The 13787-nt window shown below is 41.1% G+C and overlaps 1 protein-coding gene across 1 annotated transcript in view; it reads right to left on the reverse strand.

Moving 5' to 3' along the window:
- Window positions 1-1695: 1695 nt before the first annotated feature.
- SLC2A13 (solute carrier family 2 member 13) overlaps window positions 1696-13787 on the reverse strand; it is a 122036-nt gene continuing 109944 nt past the window's right edge. Inside the window, exons 8-10 of the mRNA XM_063134134.1 lie at window positions 6555-6676; window positions 5012-5164; window positions 1696-2381 (exon numbers count right to left, since the gene is read on the reverse strand). Of these exons, the coding sequence (XP_062990204.1) occupies window positions 2155-2381; window positions 5012-5164; window positions 6555-6676 (502 nt within the window). The 3' untranslated portion in view covers window positions 1696-2154. The remainder of the gene's footprint in view (window positions 2382-5011; window positions 5165-6554; window positions 6677-13787) is intronic.

The following is a 13787-nucleotide window of genomic DNA, read 5'->3' on the forward strand; positions in this document are numbered from 1 at the left end:
TGATTAGCTGGAAATGGAGATTCCACACGGCATTATCCAGCAATGCCCTTCTCTATGAGCAAGATCCTTCTCTAATGTGACGCATACTTCTCAACCTTAATGAAATGTTTGCAAGTGCTCTTACGGCCAAAATGGAGATTACTTAAAATCCCTATCTAAGCAGCTACATTTGTTTTCATTTTTACTCTAGATTAGGATGAGGAGCCTAGCATGGGGAGTAAAGGGGTTTTTTTAGACTGGATCAGGGTACTTGCACCTACTCAAGAATAAAATGGGGGTTGGGGAGGTAGCTGTCTGTTTTGGCTCTTGGCTAGAGGATTAGTGATAAATACCTTAATGCTACAAATGGCAATTTCTGTTCCTTGGGGAAGAGTGAGAGAAGGCGTTAAGAAGCACAAATCTGAAGGCCCAACTGCAAAAATAGCCTGGATTCTCCATGAACATAGATGAACAACGGATGGCAATTTGAGAGAAAAGGGGGTAATGAGCTATTCTTTTGTGGTAATATTCACAAGAACTATGCATATGAGACTAGTACTAGTAAGCTTTATATGACCTGAAGAGAAACTAGTACTAGTACCCCCATATGGCAAGTGGCTCGGGAGGGATTTGAACCCAGGACACTTTGATTGATAGCTCAGTCTTAACCACGATGCTACACTTCATTTGAAGCTACTCTGTTCGTTCAGCTACATGTTCACAAATACTGCATGGGACTGCAGCATTGACGGATGCGATTGGAGAATCACAAGGCTGAGTAATCCTCAAAGCAAACATGTCAAACTATCCCTGGAAAGGTAGCAAATGGAGAAGACTAGCTTAAAAGTCTTTTCGGCACGCTTTGCAGAGCTATGGGATTTTTACTCAAACCATCAAAACGCTATCTTCCCGAAAGGAACATATTCACAAGGTTTTGTGAAACAGCCCTCAGTTCAATTGTTAAGCACTGAATATATAACCAGTAATCCATGGATAGAATTCAAGGAATAGTGACCTTTTCAGAACTGAAATCCACCTTTAGCCCAAACATATAGTTGGGGACCACGTCTTAACATTCCCCCACTACAATGTATATGATGTTAGTGCTGCTGTTGTGACCCAGCTTAAGTCAGGCTGTGACCAGTGATAGGTCCTGACCCGCCAGTTGATGATCAATAATATGTCTATACCAGTGTGGAAGCAAAGGGTATATCTGGAGACGTAAGCTGGCTTTAATGCTTTTTCATCAATGGGCTTCATGAAGGAATTTGATTTTAAGAAAGCCTCCAGCTTTTACAATTTTCACCATGTCAAGGCAGTACACAGAGAGATGGGGTGTAATGGCATGGTTGAAGTGATTTTCTTTCATCTCTTGGGAGAACCTTCTTACAAGCAAGACTGCCACCCAGAACTGCCTCCATGCAGTTGTGTTTCAAGTGGCCATCTATAGCGCTCTACACAAACATCAACCAGGCCTTAGGGAACCCTAAAGCTCTCTGATCAGAATTCTCTGCAGACCCATTAAGTTACATTTCTCAGGTTTCTTAATGCAAAGCAATGGTTTAGTTTTTTAAAAAACAAATTTAAGTTTATAAAGATAAGCATGCCCAAAGAAAGAAAGAAAGAAAGAAAGAAAGATTGATTCATGTGTTTTTAGAAAGAAGTAATCATATTAAATAAATTATGATTTCAACAGCAGGCAGCAGTTCTTCCCCCCCTGCTTATTTTGTAAGTGGCTGAGCATTTTTGTATCAAATCTTGGTTGCCAGGTAACCATACTTTTATGATTCATCTGGTTTCTGGCTAGCTGTTCTTTTTAGCATTTTTCAATATGGACAACTACACATGGTATTTCATCAATTGAATTTGGAATCCCAATTCTGAGGACCTCAGACACAGCAGCAGCACACACAGCTGGAATGTTTATATCCTCACAGAATCACACACGCCCCTCCTTCGCAAACTGTCACTTCGGCTAATTGAAAGAACAAGGTTGTATTTTATTCTATTCTTTTCAAATGGCATGGTTTGGGAAAGGAAAGCAGATGGACAGTAGAAAGGAGGACCAGACCAGAAGCAGGGCAGTGAGGTCATCAAGAGTAGCTCCTTCAACCTCCCTCCCCCCCATCGCCCCCACAAGGCTTTTAAATGATTTAATACATTAGCAGCTGAAAATCATTCCACATCAGAAGCATCATTGTCAGAAAGATGGTAATTACTTCCCTTCACCCGGATATATTCAATATACCTCCCATCATCAGAATCTGAAATGCCACATGTACACAGTGAGTTCTCAAACAAGCATTCAATTTCCTCTAGTTTTTTCCCTTTCGTCTCAGGAAGACAGCCGTAGAGGAAAATGAGTCCCACAAAAGCAAATCCTGCATACAGGAAGAACGCTCCTGTAATACAAAAAAAAAAAAAAATGTACATGTCCATCGTTAACATAACGTTCTTTCTTTGCCTTCCAGAACAAAATACAAAGTCATAGTCAAAGATCTACTGGATAAATACTTGAACAGCAAAACTCAAATGAAGGTTTCAGACATAAAATGGTATTTTTATACGTAGTGGAGGACCCCCACTAGCAAGCTAACAGACCCAAAGACCATCAAAAAAGCCTACTTGAAGCAAGTCTATTGAGTGAAGAGACTCAGTCTTGATGGCAACATGTAATTTTAGCTGGTTGAAATAATTTTTAGGCTCCGCTGTTTTACTGTATTTATATTTAGGTTTTAAACTTTTTGGTTGATGTTGTGAATATCTGGTTTTTGTGTGTGCAATTCTCTTTTGGATGAAGATGCAGTCTAAACCACCCAGACAGCTTCAGCTATGGGGCGGTATATAAATGAAATAAATAAATAAATAAATAAAATACAACTTTAAAATAAAAAATAAATAAACTGTAATAGAAATAATATGGCTTGAAGGAGTGATTGGGCTTGCAGATTCCTGCCCTTAGAGGTGGGATCCCCAAAACAGGAGTCCTACCCTGCACCTCCATGACCTTTCTGAAGAGTGAGCCCCAGCTGGTCATCCTAAAATAAAATAGGCATTAACCACATGGAGAGCTAAAAGACACAGTTAATGCAAAAACACAGTTAATGTAATGTGGTAGCAAAACTATACAGAGGATTAAAAAGACGGTGAGAAAAAGATCTTTGCAGGGTGTCAAAGGAACAACAAAGTAAGCACCAGGCAGACCTCTCTGGGGAGGCCATTCCATTATGGGGTGGGTGTGGGGAGTTATATTGAAAAGGCCCACTCTTTAGTGATACTCAGAACAAGGATACTCAGAACAAGGCCTCTGGTGATGACCTCAGGACTCAAGAATATATGGGAAGACTTCAATATACCACATTGCAGTAACCTAATTGGGAGGTTGTAAGGGAAAAGCTCATTGAAGCCAGGCTATCTCTATCCACGTAGGGCTGAAGCTAGTGTACCAGTATAAGCTGGTAAGAATCCTCTGAGCTCCTGAGGACACTTGCTTCTACCAATAATAATCTACAAGCAGCCAGAAGCTTTTGGAGGTGTGCAACCCACTCCAAAACAGGTTGAACACCACTCACCCAGCCAGATCAGCCATCTACTATCAGTACTTCCATCTTCTCTAAAACGACCTTCAGTCCATTACTGTGGCCCCACACTGGTTAAGCACATCCACTGCCCTACCTGGATCTGATGTCAAGTGCAGAGGAGAGCAGCAAAAATCCTTCCCTTGTTTCCCAGCTGTTCACACTTCTGCTGCAGCTTCTCTGCACTTGCCGCAGCCAGAAAGCCCTCTAACATCTTTTTTTTTATGCTTCAGGGGTCATCATACTCCCCAACGGGACTGAAGACTGCAAGATTGCAAAGTCTCACTCATTCTTCCCAGGTGCTTGTCCTACCCCTGAATTGTTTTTTTTTATTATTATTATTGTGCAGTTGGGGGGGAAATGTGCAGTTCGAAATCTGAGAATGTGCAGTTGAAAAAAGTGGTGAAAAAACTAAGACGTGTTTATTAAGAACTTAACAAAAGACAAAGTCTAAATTATATAAGGATCCAGGTGAAAGAGCCCTTGATGGTGGGACTGATGTTGTTGGGTCCTGTGACAGTGTTGCCTGAATAGATGTGGGGGCAGAGTTGGCACTTGGGTCTATATTGCATAGTCTGATCCCTCTGTCTGTGTCTCTGTCCTGTGTACTATTGCTGGTTAGTATCTGCTTCAAGTTGGGAGGTTGTCTGTAGGCCAGGACTGGTCTGCCTCCCAAGGCTTGTGAGAGAGAAGTATCTGTGGTGATGATGGGTTGGAGTTCACTGGTGATCCATTGCAGTGGTTTCAATTGGTGTCTGTAGGTGATAACCAGTGGTGTACCTTGGTCTGTCATCCTTCCGGGGTATCCGTATGGCCCTGTCAATCTGTCTTTATGTTTAAGGTGCTACTAGCGTTGGTGATAATCTGTCCAGTCGTGAAAGAGAAATAATGTATTTGGCTTGGGCATGGGCGGTGCGTGTGTGAGTCTGACAGGGCATTTGTGCAGTTGGAAAATTTGCTTTAAAAAACCCTGCTGGCTCCCCCCAAAAACCCTGCTGGCTCCCCAGATAACCCCCATTTGGGGATAACCCCACTGGTGTTCCTCAAGCGATGGATGCCCCTGCAACAGGCTCATCTGACAAAAACACATCAAAGTAGAACAATTTTTAAAAATGGAAAACCGTCTACTATTTTGAAGCATGACTATTTATGAACTACCAAAAACACTAATACAGACAAGTACTTCTAGAAATGCTGTAGAGGAATAGAATTTTGTAAATTGAAAGCCTTGAAAAGATCATCTCAGACATTACTGTGGTAAACTCTATAGCCAGGGTGACTACTGTGCTTGGCTATTTACACACACACACTCTTTCTAGAGGACTTTAAACAGAGATGTTAAACTTTCCAGAAAAAAAAAACATTGTAAATGAAAAGCTAACATTTGAATTATTTGAACAGCTGTTGATCTGGGTACCATATAAACTCACACACCCCAAAACCCCACTTCTTACCGTAGTATGTCAGATATTCCGCTGTGTGCAAAAACGTTAGTGACACTAGAACATTGAAAATCCAGTTTACGCCAGAAGAACATGCATTTCCTGTACTCCTTGCCCAAAGAGGGTATATTTCAGAATTTACTGTCCAAGGCATTGGTCCCATTCCTTTAAAAAATAAAAAACAGTTAATAGAACATTCACAGTTATTAAATGATCTTCAAAAATGGGAGTCAGCAAAATAATTAAAGTGGGAACAGAAAAATGCTATGGACAACATTTTACTTCAATAGAAAGTATATGAGGCACAATGATGGTATCAGTGGATGTAAATCTTAGATTACAGCCAAAAAATAAAATAAAAATGTTATACCAGACTCACAAGTCTCTGCTGGACTGCAACAGATACCCCAGAAATCATCTCATAGACCATCTCAAAGCTAACAATTTTAAGAAAAAGGAATGAGGCAGGGGATATTGCAACTTTACACAGAAATGACCCTCCTTTGATTTTTTTTCTTACTTATTTTGCAATTGAGAAAGTGAACACAGCAGTATAAGGAACTAGAAAAGGAGAAGGACAGAAATGGTTGTAACAACATTGGTTTTTAAAAATCTATTTTAAAAAACCACATCCCAAACTTTTCGAACCACCTAGCCAGATGAAGAGTTCTATTGAACTCAAAAGCTTGGTCATTTTTGTGGAATTTTGGTTTGTCCTGGTCAATGCTGACTCAAAATCTGGGAGCACTCTTGGGCAAAACACACTCAGTGGCCTCCCTCCCTTAGTGACTCTACTTTTTCCCTGCCATTGTCACCAGCTACTATTGCCCCCATCCCCTTTCTCATCATTGCTACCATCTGCTTACTTGACAGACAGAGCCACTGAGCAACTACTGCTTCTCCTTGTCACCACCACCGTTGTCTGGGCCAGAATGAGAGGCAGGTGAATAAGCAGATTGCAACAGTGAAGAGAATGAGCACATCCAGGGGGCTCTTGTCAACCGGCCCCCGATGGGTTGCAGGCCCTCATCAGGTGCCCAACCATACCTACCTTGATGCCAGTCCTGGTCCTAAAACTGTATTACCCAAGTATTATGGAGAAGGCGAGGGAGGAGGAAAACAGCAGCAGCTTTACACACACAAAAAGGCTGAATAGCACAAGAATATCAACAACGAAAGCGAATGCCAACGGATTATTAGATTCAAGGAAAAAATCTCAATCTAGTATGAGCCTCAAACTCTCAAACACCCCTTTTCTTCACTCTGTAGAGAAAGTAATGAGTAAGTGAACTGGGTTATACCAGTTATTTGAAAGCAATGTCTCCCTGACAACTCCCGTCTACCCTTCAAAAGAACAGGGTCAGGTAGAGATAGTGTGTTCAAATAAATGCAATACAGTCAGTTAACATGTCATTTTCTCTTCACAGGAAGGCAGGCAGGCAGGCAGGCACACATGCATACACACACACAAGACTCATACCAGATTGAGAGTCCTTCCTAAAACGTAACAGTTCAATAGGCCCAATCAGAAAGCAAACATGCCAAATCTGTTTACCTGGTGCAAAGAAAACCAGGTATAAAATAAGTCCCAGGAGTGCCGTCCAGGAGTATGGTGTAGGGCAGAAGTTATATGCCCAATATGTGCCTTCAGTTTTGAGTCTGGTCTCATTTGAACATCTGCAAGACATCCACCATATAAAACAAAGGTTTAAAGATCAAATCAACTCCTATTAGCAAAGAGTAAGAATACTGAGTTAGAGCAGAAAGACATTCAGATCATCAAACTTAACCCCTGTACTGAAAAAAAAACTCAAGTAGCTTCTGCTTAAAAGCAGATGGTGGATCAATTTTGTGTATGTGAGCACAACAATTAAAGGAAGACCATTCCATAACCTCCCAGGCATTATTCCATTGCTGAATGAACTTAAAAACTTATACTTAAAAATGTTCTTTGTGATATTTAATCCAAATCAATGGCCTTGGCATTTAAAAGTGTCCCTTATTTTCTTGTCTCACCATACGAGGGATAAACATTCCTGCTTTTCTGAGATCCTTTGAAAGTTGAACCTCTTTGAACCTTTTATGTAGGCTAAAGCATACTTAGTTCCTTCTGGACCCTGGGGAAAAAGGATGCGAGATTTCAGTCTCGTTTGATGAACCCTTCAGAATCCTGAAGATGGCATACCATAGGTGCCTAGAAGGCTAACCACCATGATGAAGTTTCTCACAGTGCATTTGGAATTTGGAGAAAATAATATTTCTTAAGCACCTAAAAAACAAGACTTTGCATAAACAAGAACTGAGTTCTGGCTGCAACTTACAATCAAAACAAATGTCAGTATTGTTGGACTACCAACAACAGCAAAAGCCATCTGATGAGTGCTGGCTTATATAGTGCCAGTTCACGCATGCAAGTGGCTGTTCTTAGTTCCCCACATAATGGTCTATGCAGATACATCATCACATGGACAAAAATGTGAGAATTGGGTTTGGGAAATGGCATACATAGGAAGCCCAATCAGTTTGTATGACCTGGAGTCCCTGAATATTATCAGATTTGAAAACCAGAGGCTATACAGTGCACAGAAAACCTGCAACTGCTCTCCTTCATACATTCGGTCATTGATGTTTGGTTTTAGTTTTCTGATCTGGCTTTTTATCTACTGCCTGTTTTTGGTTTTAATATCATTGCTATTATTGTATTTTATGTTATTCTTGTTGTTAGTGACCTCAGAATGTTTTAAGTTATTCAAAAAAGAACATAAATAAAATCTCTTGCAGTTTTAGACTTAAAACACATTATTGAACAAAGATTGTATGAACAGCAAGCACTCCCCTCCCCCTCCTCTCATCTGTGTTTTTTTGGTACAAAATGTGATGGCTGACTGAAGGATTATTAACCGTTAGCCCCTTTTGGGTAAGCACTTTTTATGTATTCCCCCCCCCCCCCCATTATTAGCTAGAAATTAAGGGTGGCATAGGCAATTTTGACTTTGTGTTGAAAAGTATGCCTGTGTATATGCTGTTGGTCCCTGTCATACTAAACGAATGGATTCAACAAGTATAATGCCTTCTCTGACCCACCTTGTATGGACAGATTCTTGCATTTACGTCAGTCAAAATTATGGACAATAGAGTAACAGCTTCACACCATATCAGCTTATTTCAGTGTTGCTTTTAGTATTTTTTTTTTTTTGCAGGTGCACAGTGATGAATGCCGGCTGATTATCCACAGTGAAGTGTCTTGACGCAAACAATACTATAATTGGCTTAGTAGATTCTTTTCAGGCAGCACTGCAGCTGCCCACTAAAGTGAAGTCCCAATGTTTCTTATGAATGCAGAAAATAAAGATGCTAGTCAGTTTGTCATCTTGAATCCGCATTAGTCAGTATGAAGCAACCTGCTGATTACAACACTGAGCGGTTTCCATTCTTAATTAACAAAATGCCCATCGCTATTATGAGGAGGTTGTGCAGAGAGAGAACACATACGTATCCTAAGGATCCATGAGAGATGCAGTGTATGCTCTGCACATGTGGGCACATTGTATCCTCCTTAAAATCTTTGTTATGGGATGGGTAGGGTCAGGGGTGGAGGGCAGGTTTTGCTTTCAGCACAATGGTGGATCTGGCACAATGAGCAGGCTTGGTCAACTCTTAGCTATGTTCCAGAAGGCAAGCCAAGAACCAAGACGCCTTCCTTATTTTCCCAGCTCCGCCTTTTCATCTTGGGTAAAATTAAAAACAAAAACACAAAAACAAATTAGCTTCCATTTCTTGGGGATGCTAGTAGACAATGTAACTTTGCGAACGGGTTTTTACATAAATGTAGAAACCCTTAACATTATGCAGTGATAATTTGCTTTTCACAATACGGCACTCCATTGGTCTCTCCAGCTGCAGAGGAAGCAGAACATGTTGCTTTCCATCACTTATTAGGAATGGAGATAGATGGTTACGATTTCACACAAAGGTGCAGGGACAGGAGTGAATGTGGAGGGTGGGAGGAGAGAATCTATTCACCCACCCTGTGCAAACCAGTACACAGAAGGTTGTAAGAAGTGAAGCTTCCTTCTCATTTCTCCCTCCTCCAAACCCTGCAGCAAACTCCATAAAATCTCCATGTCTTTAACATCAAATAAAGCTCCCACCCACCCCCTCTTTGCTTAACGTCCACTTTGATGGGGAACTTTAAAATGTACTAGCTATCTTGTGATATTTTGGTTGGTCCGAATAAAACGATTGCCCAACTGTGGGGTCCAGAAATCCCTTCCTTGCCATGCCACCCATGGCTGCCATGTCCTGGAATGCACACCAGAAGGCTAAAGCTAGACAAAAAACAGGAGATTTGCAAAATACTTTCCTGTCTCTTCATTCCTTTCACAAGCAAAACAGGATTGGAGACTGGACTGGGATCATAACATGGTGGGAAAGTTTTTAATTGTCCCCCACCCCAACAAGGCCATTTTGCCAATCAAAATTATCCCAAACTTGCTATTTATCCCACTTGGGGAAAATTTACAGCCACCCCTACAGATAATAACTGATTGACTTCTTGCTTAAAGCTCCATCCAACGAGCGTTTTATTGCACGCTCGTTACTGGGCACTCACGGAGTTTGCTCAGATCCCTCACATGACGTCGTCTGCTTCCCATGTGCCTTCCGCCCCTTCTGGCCTTCCTTGCATGACAACGCCCCCCCCTTAAGTCCGATGTTTTTTTAAACTTGGACTTGCTGCTCTCTCCTGCTTTGTGCAGGAGAAGCAGTGCCATTAGAACAGCGGACTCAATGGGCCTCGTGCTCACTGGACACTTCCTCGTTGGAAAGAGGAAGTAACTTGAGGAAGGAAAACACGAGCAGAGAAGTGAGGTAGGGGGCGTGTTAACCCCTGGTGCGATGGAGCTTTTGGTGTGGTCATTACTCTCACAATACGCAGGACAAGGTATTTCAGAAGGAAGTGCAAACGAGTAAAGATGCTCTGTTTTATCCACAGACAAGGGCAGGCTGGGCAGAAGATGAGAGAACGTAAACTGAACTGCAGCTGGATTTTATAGTTTCCAATTGCTCTGTTGTTCTTGTTTTCAATAAGTCCCCATTTTCCTATCTCCCAGGATCAGAATTGCTGGCGATTTGTTTGCCCAGAATTGCTGCTGGTTTGTTTGTCACATTAATTAGCCTCCTCTTCTGTTCTCCAATTCCCATAGGCACAGTAGCCATTCCCAGAGTTCAGTGCTTCTGAGCATGCTTGTTAGTATTGACAAGTGAGCATTTTAAGAATTCCTGCCTCAGATGTATTTTTTTGCCCCAGATATATTTTTCAGAAAACCTCTGGAGAGATATAAACATAATGATAGTTGACTTTTCAGTTAATTTAGTTGTTGAAAAAGGTGGCAGAAACCCCAAGCATTCCAGGGGATACATTAGTAAAGGACAGCTATTCAGAGTAACATGAGAGAAGAAGAAAAGTCTTACAAGAGCAGCATCCTTTAACTCTTACTTCACTGAAAGAAAAAATAAAGTACCCACAAAATATTTCTAAACATGATGTATAGAACACCCAGCATAAACAAGAAGCAGACATACAGATGATATAAAAAAATCACAAGGGTGAAGTTATCACAGGAACATGTGATATGATCAAACAAAAAGTGCAAACACAGCCATTGTATAAAATGGAAAATTCTAACAAATTTGCAGGTAATTAAGGACTTTTCATGCTGATGCCAGTGATTTGCTTTCTAGAAACCTGAGTGGCTCTGGTTTAAGTTAATGTTCAATGTGAGCAGCGATCTAAACTTACAATTATAATCAAACGCTGGCAGATATATTCCTGCAGGCCGATTTAGTCTCTTTGTAGAAATAAGGTATCTACCACACAAAAGACAGGAGAAGTCCAAATTACTGAGCCTCAGGTGAAGGCTGAGGCTCAAACACAGAGTACTATTATTTTCCCCGTTACCATTTGTTTTTTTAAAAAAGCAAAACAGCAAGAAAGACACTACTTTTCTTTATTCTGTGGTATTTTTTTTCTAGCCTGAAATCATCATGTCCAATCTGCGTTTGCACCTATTGGAAAGAGAATAGCCAGGATCCCTGTAGGATCCCTTTGTACTTTGTAGTTTTCCTGCCTCCCCTTCCAATGGAAATGCAGCTTTGGCAGGGATATTTGGAGATGGAAATAAATACAGGAGAAAAGTATAAAGCAGCCTCTTTGCATACACCTTCCCTCCATTCACACACAGCCTGCTGCTTTAGATTTAAGGACACATGCATGGAAGAATCACAGAACTGTTTTAGCCAAACATTAACATATGCTAACAAACAAACAAAAAACATTCTCATGTCTGAAAGGTTACATGTTTGCTGCTATATTAGTAGTGTAAAAGTATAGCCCTTATACTGAACACTTTTGCCATTTTGCTTAAAAGCCTCTTAATAACATAGTACTTACGACATGCTACATGTCAAGATTTGATGGTAGTCAATCTTAGTCTTACTTAGAGTAGACCCACTGCAATAAACCGCTTACATCCGATTCATAATGGGTCTTCTCTAAATAGGACTAACATTGGATACGACCCCGTATTTGGTATCAATGAATGGCAACTATTCAGCCAATCATCTAGCAAGAAACTCAGCTAAATGCAAATATCAAAGGGAAAAATATAGTAATATAATTTTCAAAAGAAAACATGCCAGGCATGGCCAAAGAGTTCGTAAGAAAAGTCAGATAATTACTGTGGATTATAACCTGACATAAGGTATCATCAGATGGGGGAAATTGTATTTCCTTACCGTTGTTCTTGCTTCCTGCTGCTCTTCTGCTATAGCAACAAGAAGAATCACACAGGAGGGAAAGGGGAAACAAGTTGCAACCATGTGGCCCATTCAGTGTTGTGGGACAGCGCCCTCTAGTGGGCGTTTTATAGCAAAACTTCCTGCACATGTCAGGAAATGGCGATAATTTTCATTATAACACAGAAGAGTTGCATTTTGTTTGGACTATTTTACTACGAAAAAAATGGCAGAAGGAGCAGGAAACCAGCGGGAGGCATGCAGGAGGGTGATGGCATCATGAGAGGGACCCACAAAAATCCATGACTGCCCAGTAACAAGCGTGCTATAAAACACTGTCTGCTGACACTCATAGTTTGAAATATCTGTGCAATTTGTTCATCATATACTTCCACAAGGGGACTATAAACGAAGCAGCCACAATAAATTGAAAATGAGAAATATATCACAATATCTTAATGTTATTTAGAAACATTGCATATTTTAATGACAGGAAACTTTGTTTCTATACAAGATGCTTACAGTTATGGAGTAGCCTACAAGTGCAATAATTCAGAACATGAATCTGTAGTAAAACACATTGCTGCTAGTTTTAGTTTCTTCTTCCCGGATGTGTGTCTGGGAATCTATGACACCTCTAAGACAGCGTGAGAGCTGATTCATATATCAGCCACTCATTCACACATTTTAACAGCTAGTTTAGTAATATGAAAGGCAGAGACTTGCCCAATTCCACAATAACAAGTTGGGTGACTAAGAACCATGATGAGAGTTTCATAAAACTGTGAGTAGCACACAAAGTAGATACATTTTTTTCTTTACTCTGTCTCTATGGTACAGAACTCAAGGCCACTCAACAGAACCGTTGAGCAACAGATTCAGGGCAGACAAAAGAGCTAATGTAACATGTATAGAACACAAATAGAAATAATGTAACACATACAGAATTCACTACCACAAGATGTGCTAATTACCACTAACTTAGACTGTTACTCAGTGGGAATGTGTAAAACTAGTCCCTTTATTCCTGGGCAGTTTTCCAGACAAGCCACCAGTGTCATGTCACAACGTATGTCTACCCAAAGGCTGTCATATATACAGTGTGAACGTCCGCAATGGGCAGGCCTTTGTGAATACAGCTGCATGTACCGCGTCTTCCATATGATACAAAACACCAATCACTCAAGGTTTCAAATCTTACACAGCTGTTTGTGCTGTACACACAAATGCCTTTGGGCAGAGCTGTGTTAATGGCAGGCATGGGGCTAACTCGCCATCCCAGCTCACATTATGAGTTTAACCAGTTACAATCACACCTGAATAAGGTTGAGATCATATGCACATCCATATGTGCTTACTCTTCTTGGCTCTTGTCGTGATTTGCAATCTATCAATTATGAGGCTTTTTCTCAGTCTCTAGCCTCCTCTCTTCCTTCTGTCTTTTCTGCTGTCTCCTTGGACTCAGCTGTCTCCTTCTTTAATTCCTCCTTATCTTCAACTCTTGATAATCTTGCTCAATCTACAACTCGGATAGTTCGTCCTTCTCAACCCCAACCGTGGCTCACCTCTTTCCTCCGCTACCTTTGTTCTTGTTCCCGGGCAGCTGAATGCCTTTGGCGTAGGACCAGGGACTGGGCGGACTTTGTCCATTACAAATTTGTTCTCTCCTCTTTCTCTTCTGCTATTTCATTGGCCAAACAGCAGTATTACTCAACGTTGATCCAGTCAAATGCTACGCATCCTCAGAGGCTCTTTGCGTCCTTCAATTCTCTTCTGAAGCCTAATCCACCATCTCTCCCCGCCTCTCTGTCTGCTAATAACTTTGCCTCTTTTTTCAATGCTAAAATCCAAACTATTCGCTCTGATCTGGCCACCTCTGCTCCTCTTCCAGTTCCTGTTCCTCATCTGTCAGTTCCTCCTGCAAATTTCTCTGCGTTTCCTTCGGTCTCAGCTCGTGAACTGTCTACAATACTGCGCTCTTCGAAGCCTTCCA

This window comes from Elgaria multicarinata, chromosome 9 (genome assembly GCF_023053635.1).
Source record: "Elgaria multicarinata webbii isolate HBS135686 ecotype San Diego chromosome 9, rElgMul1.1.pri, whole genome shotgun sequence".
NCBI lineage: Eukaryota > Metazoa > Chordata > Lepidosauria > Squamata > Anguidae > Elgaria > Elgaria multicarinata.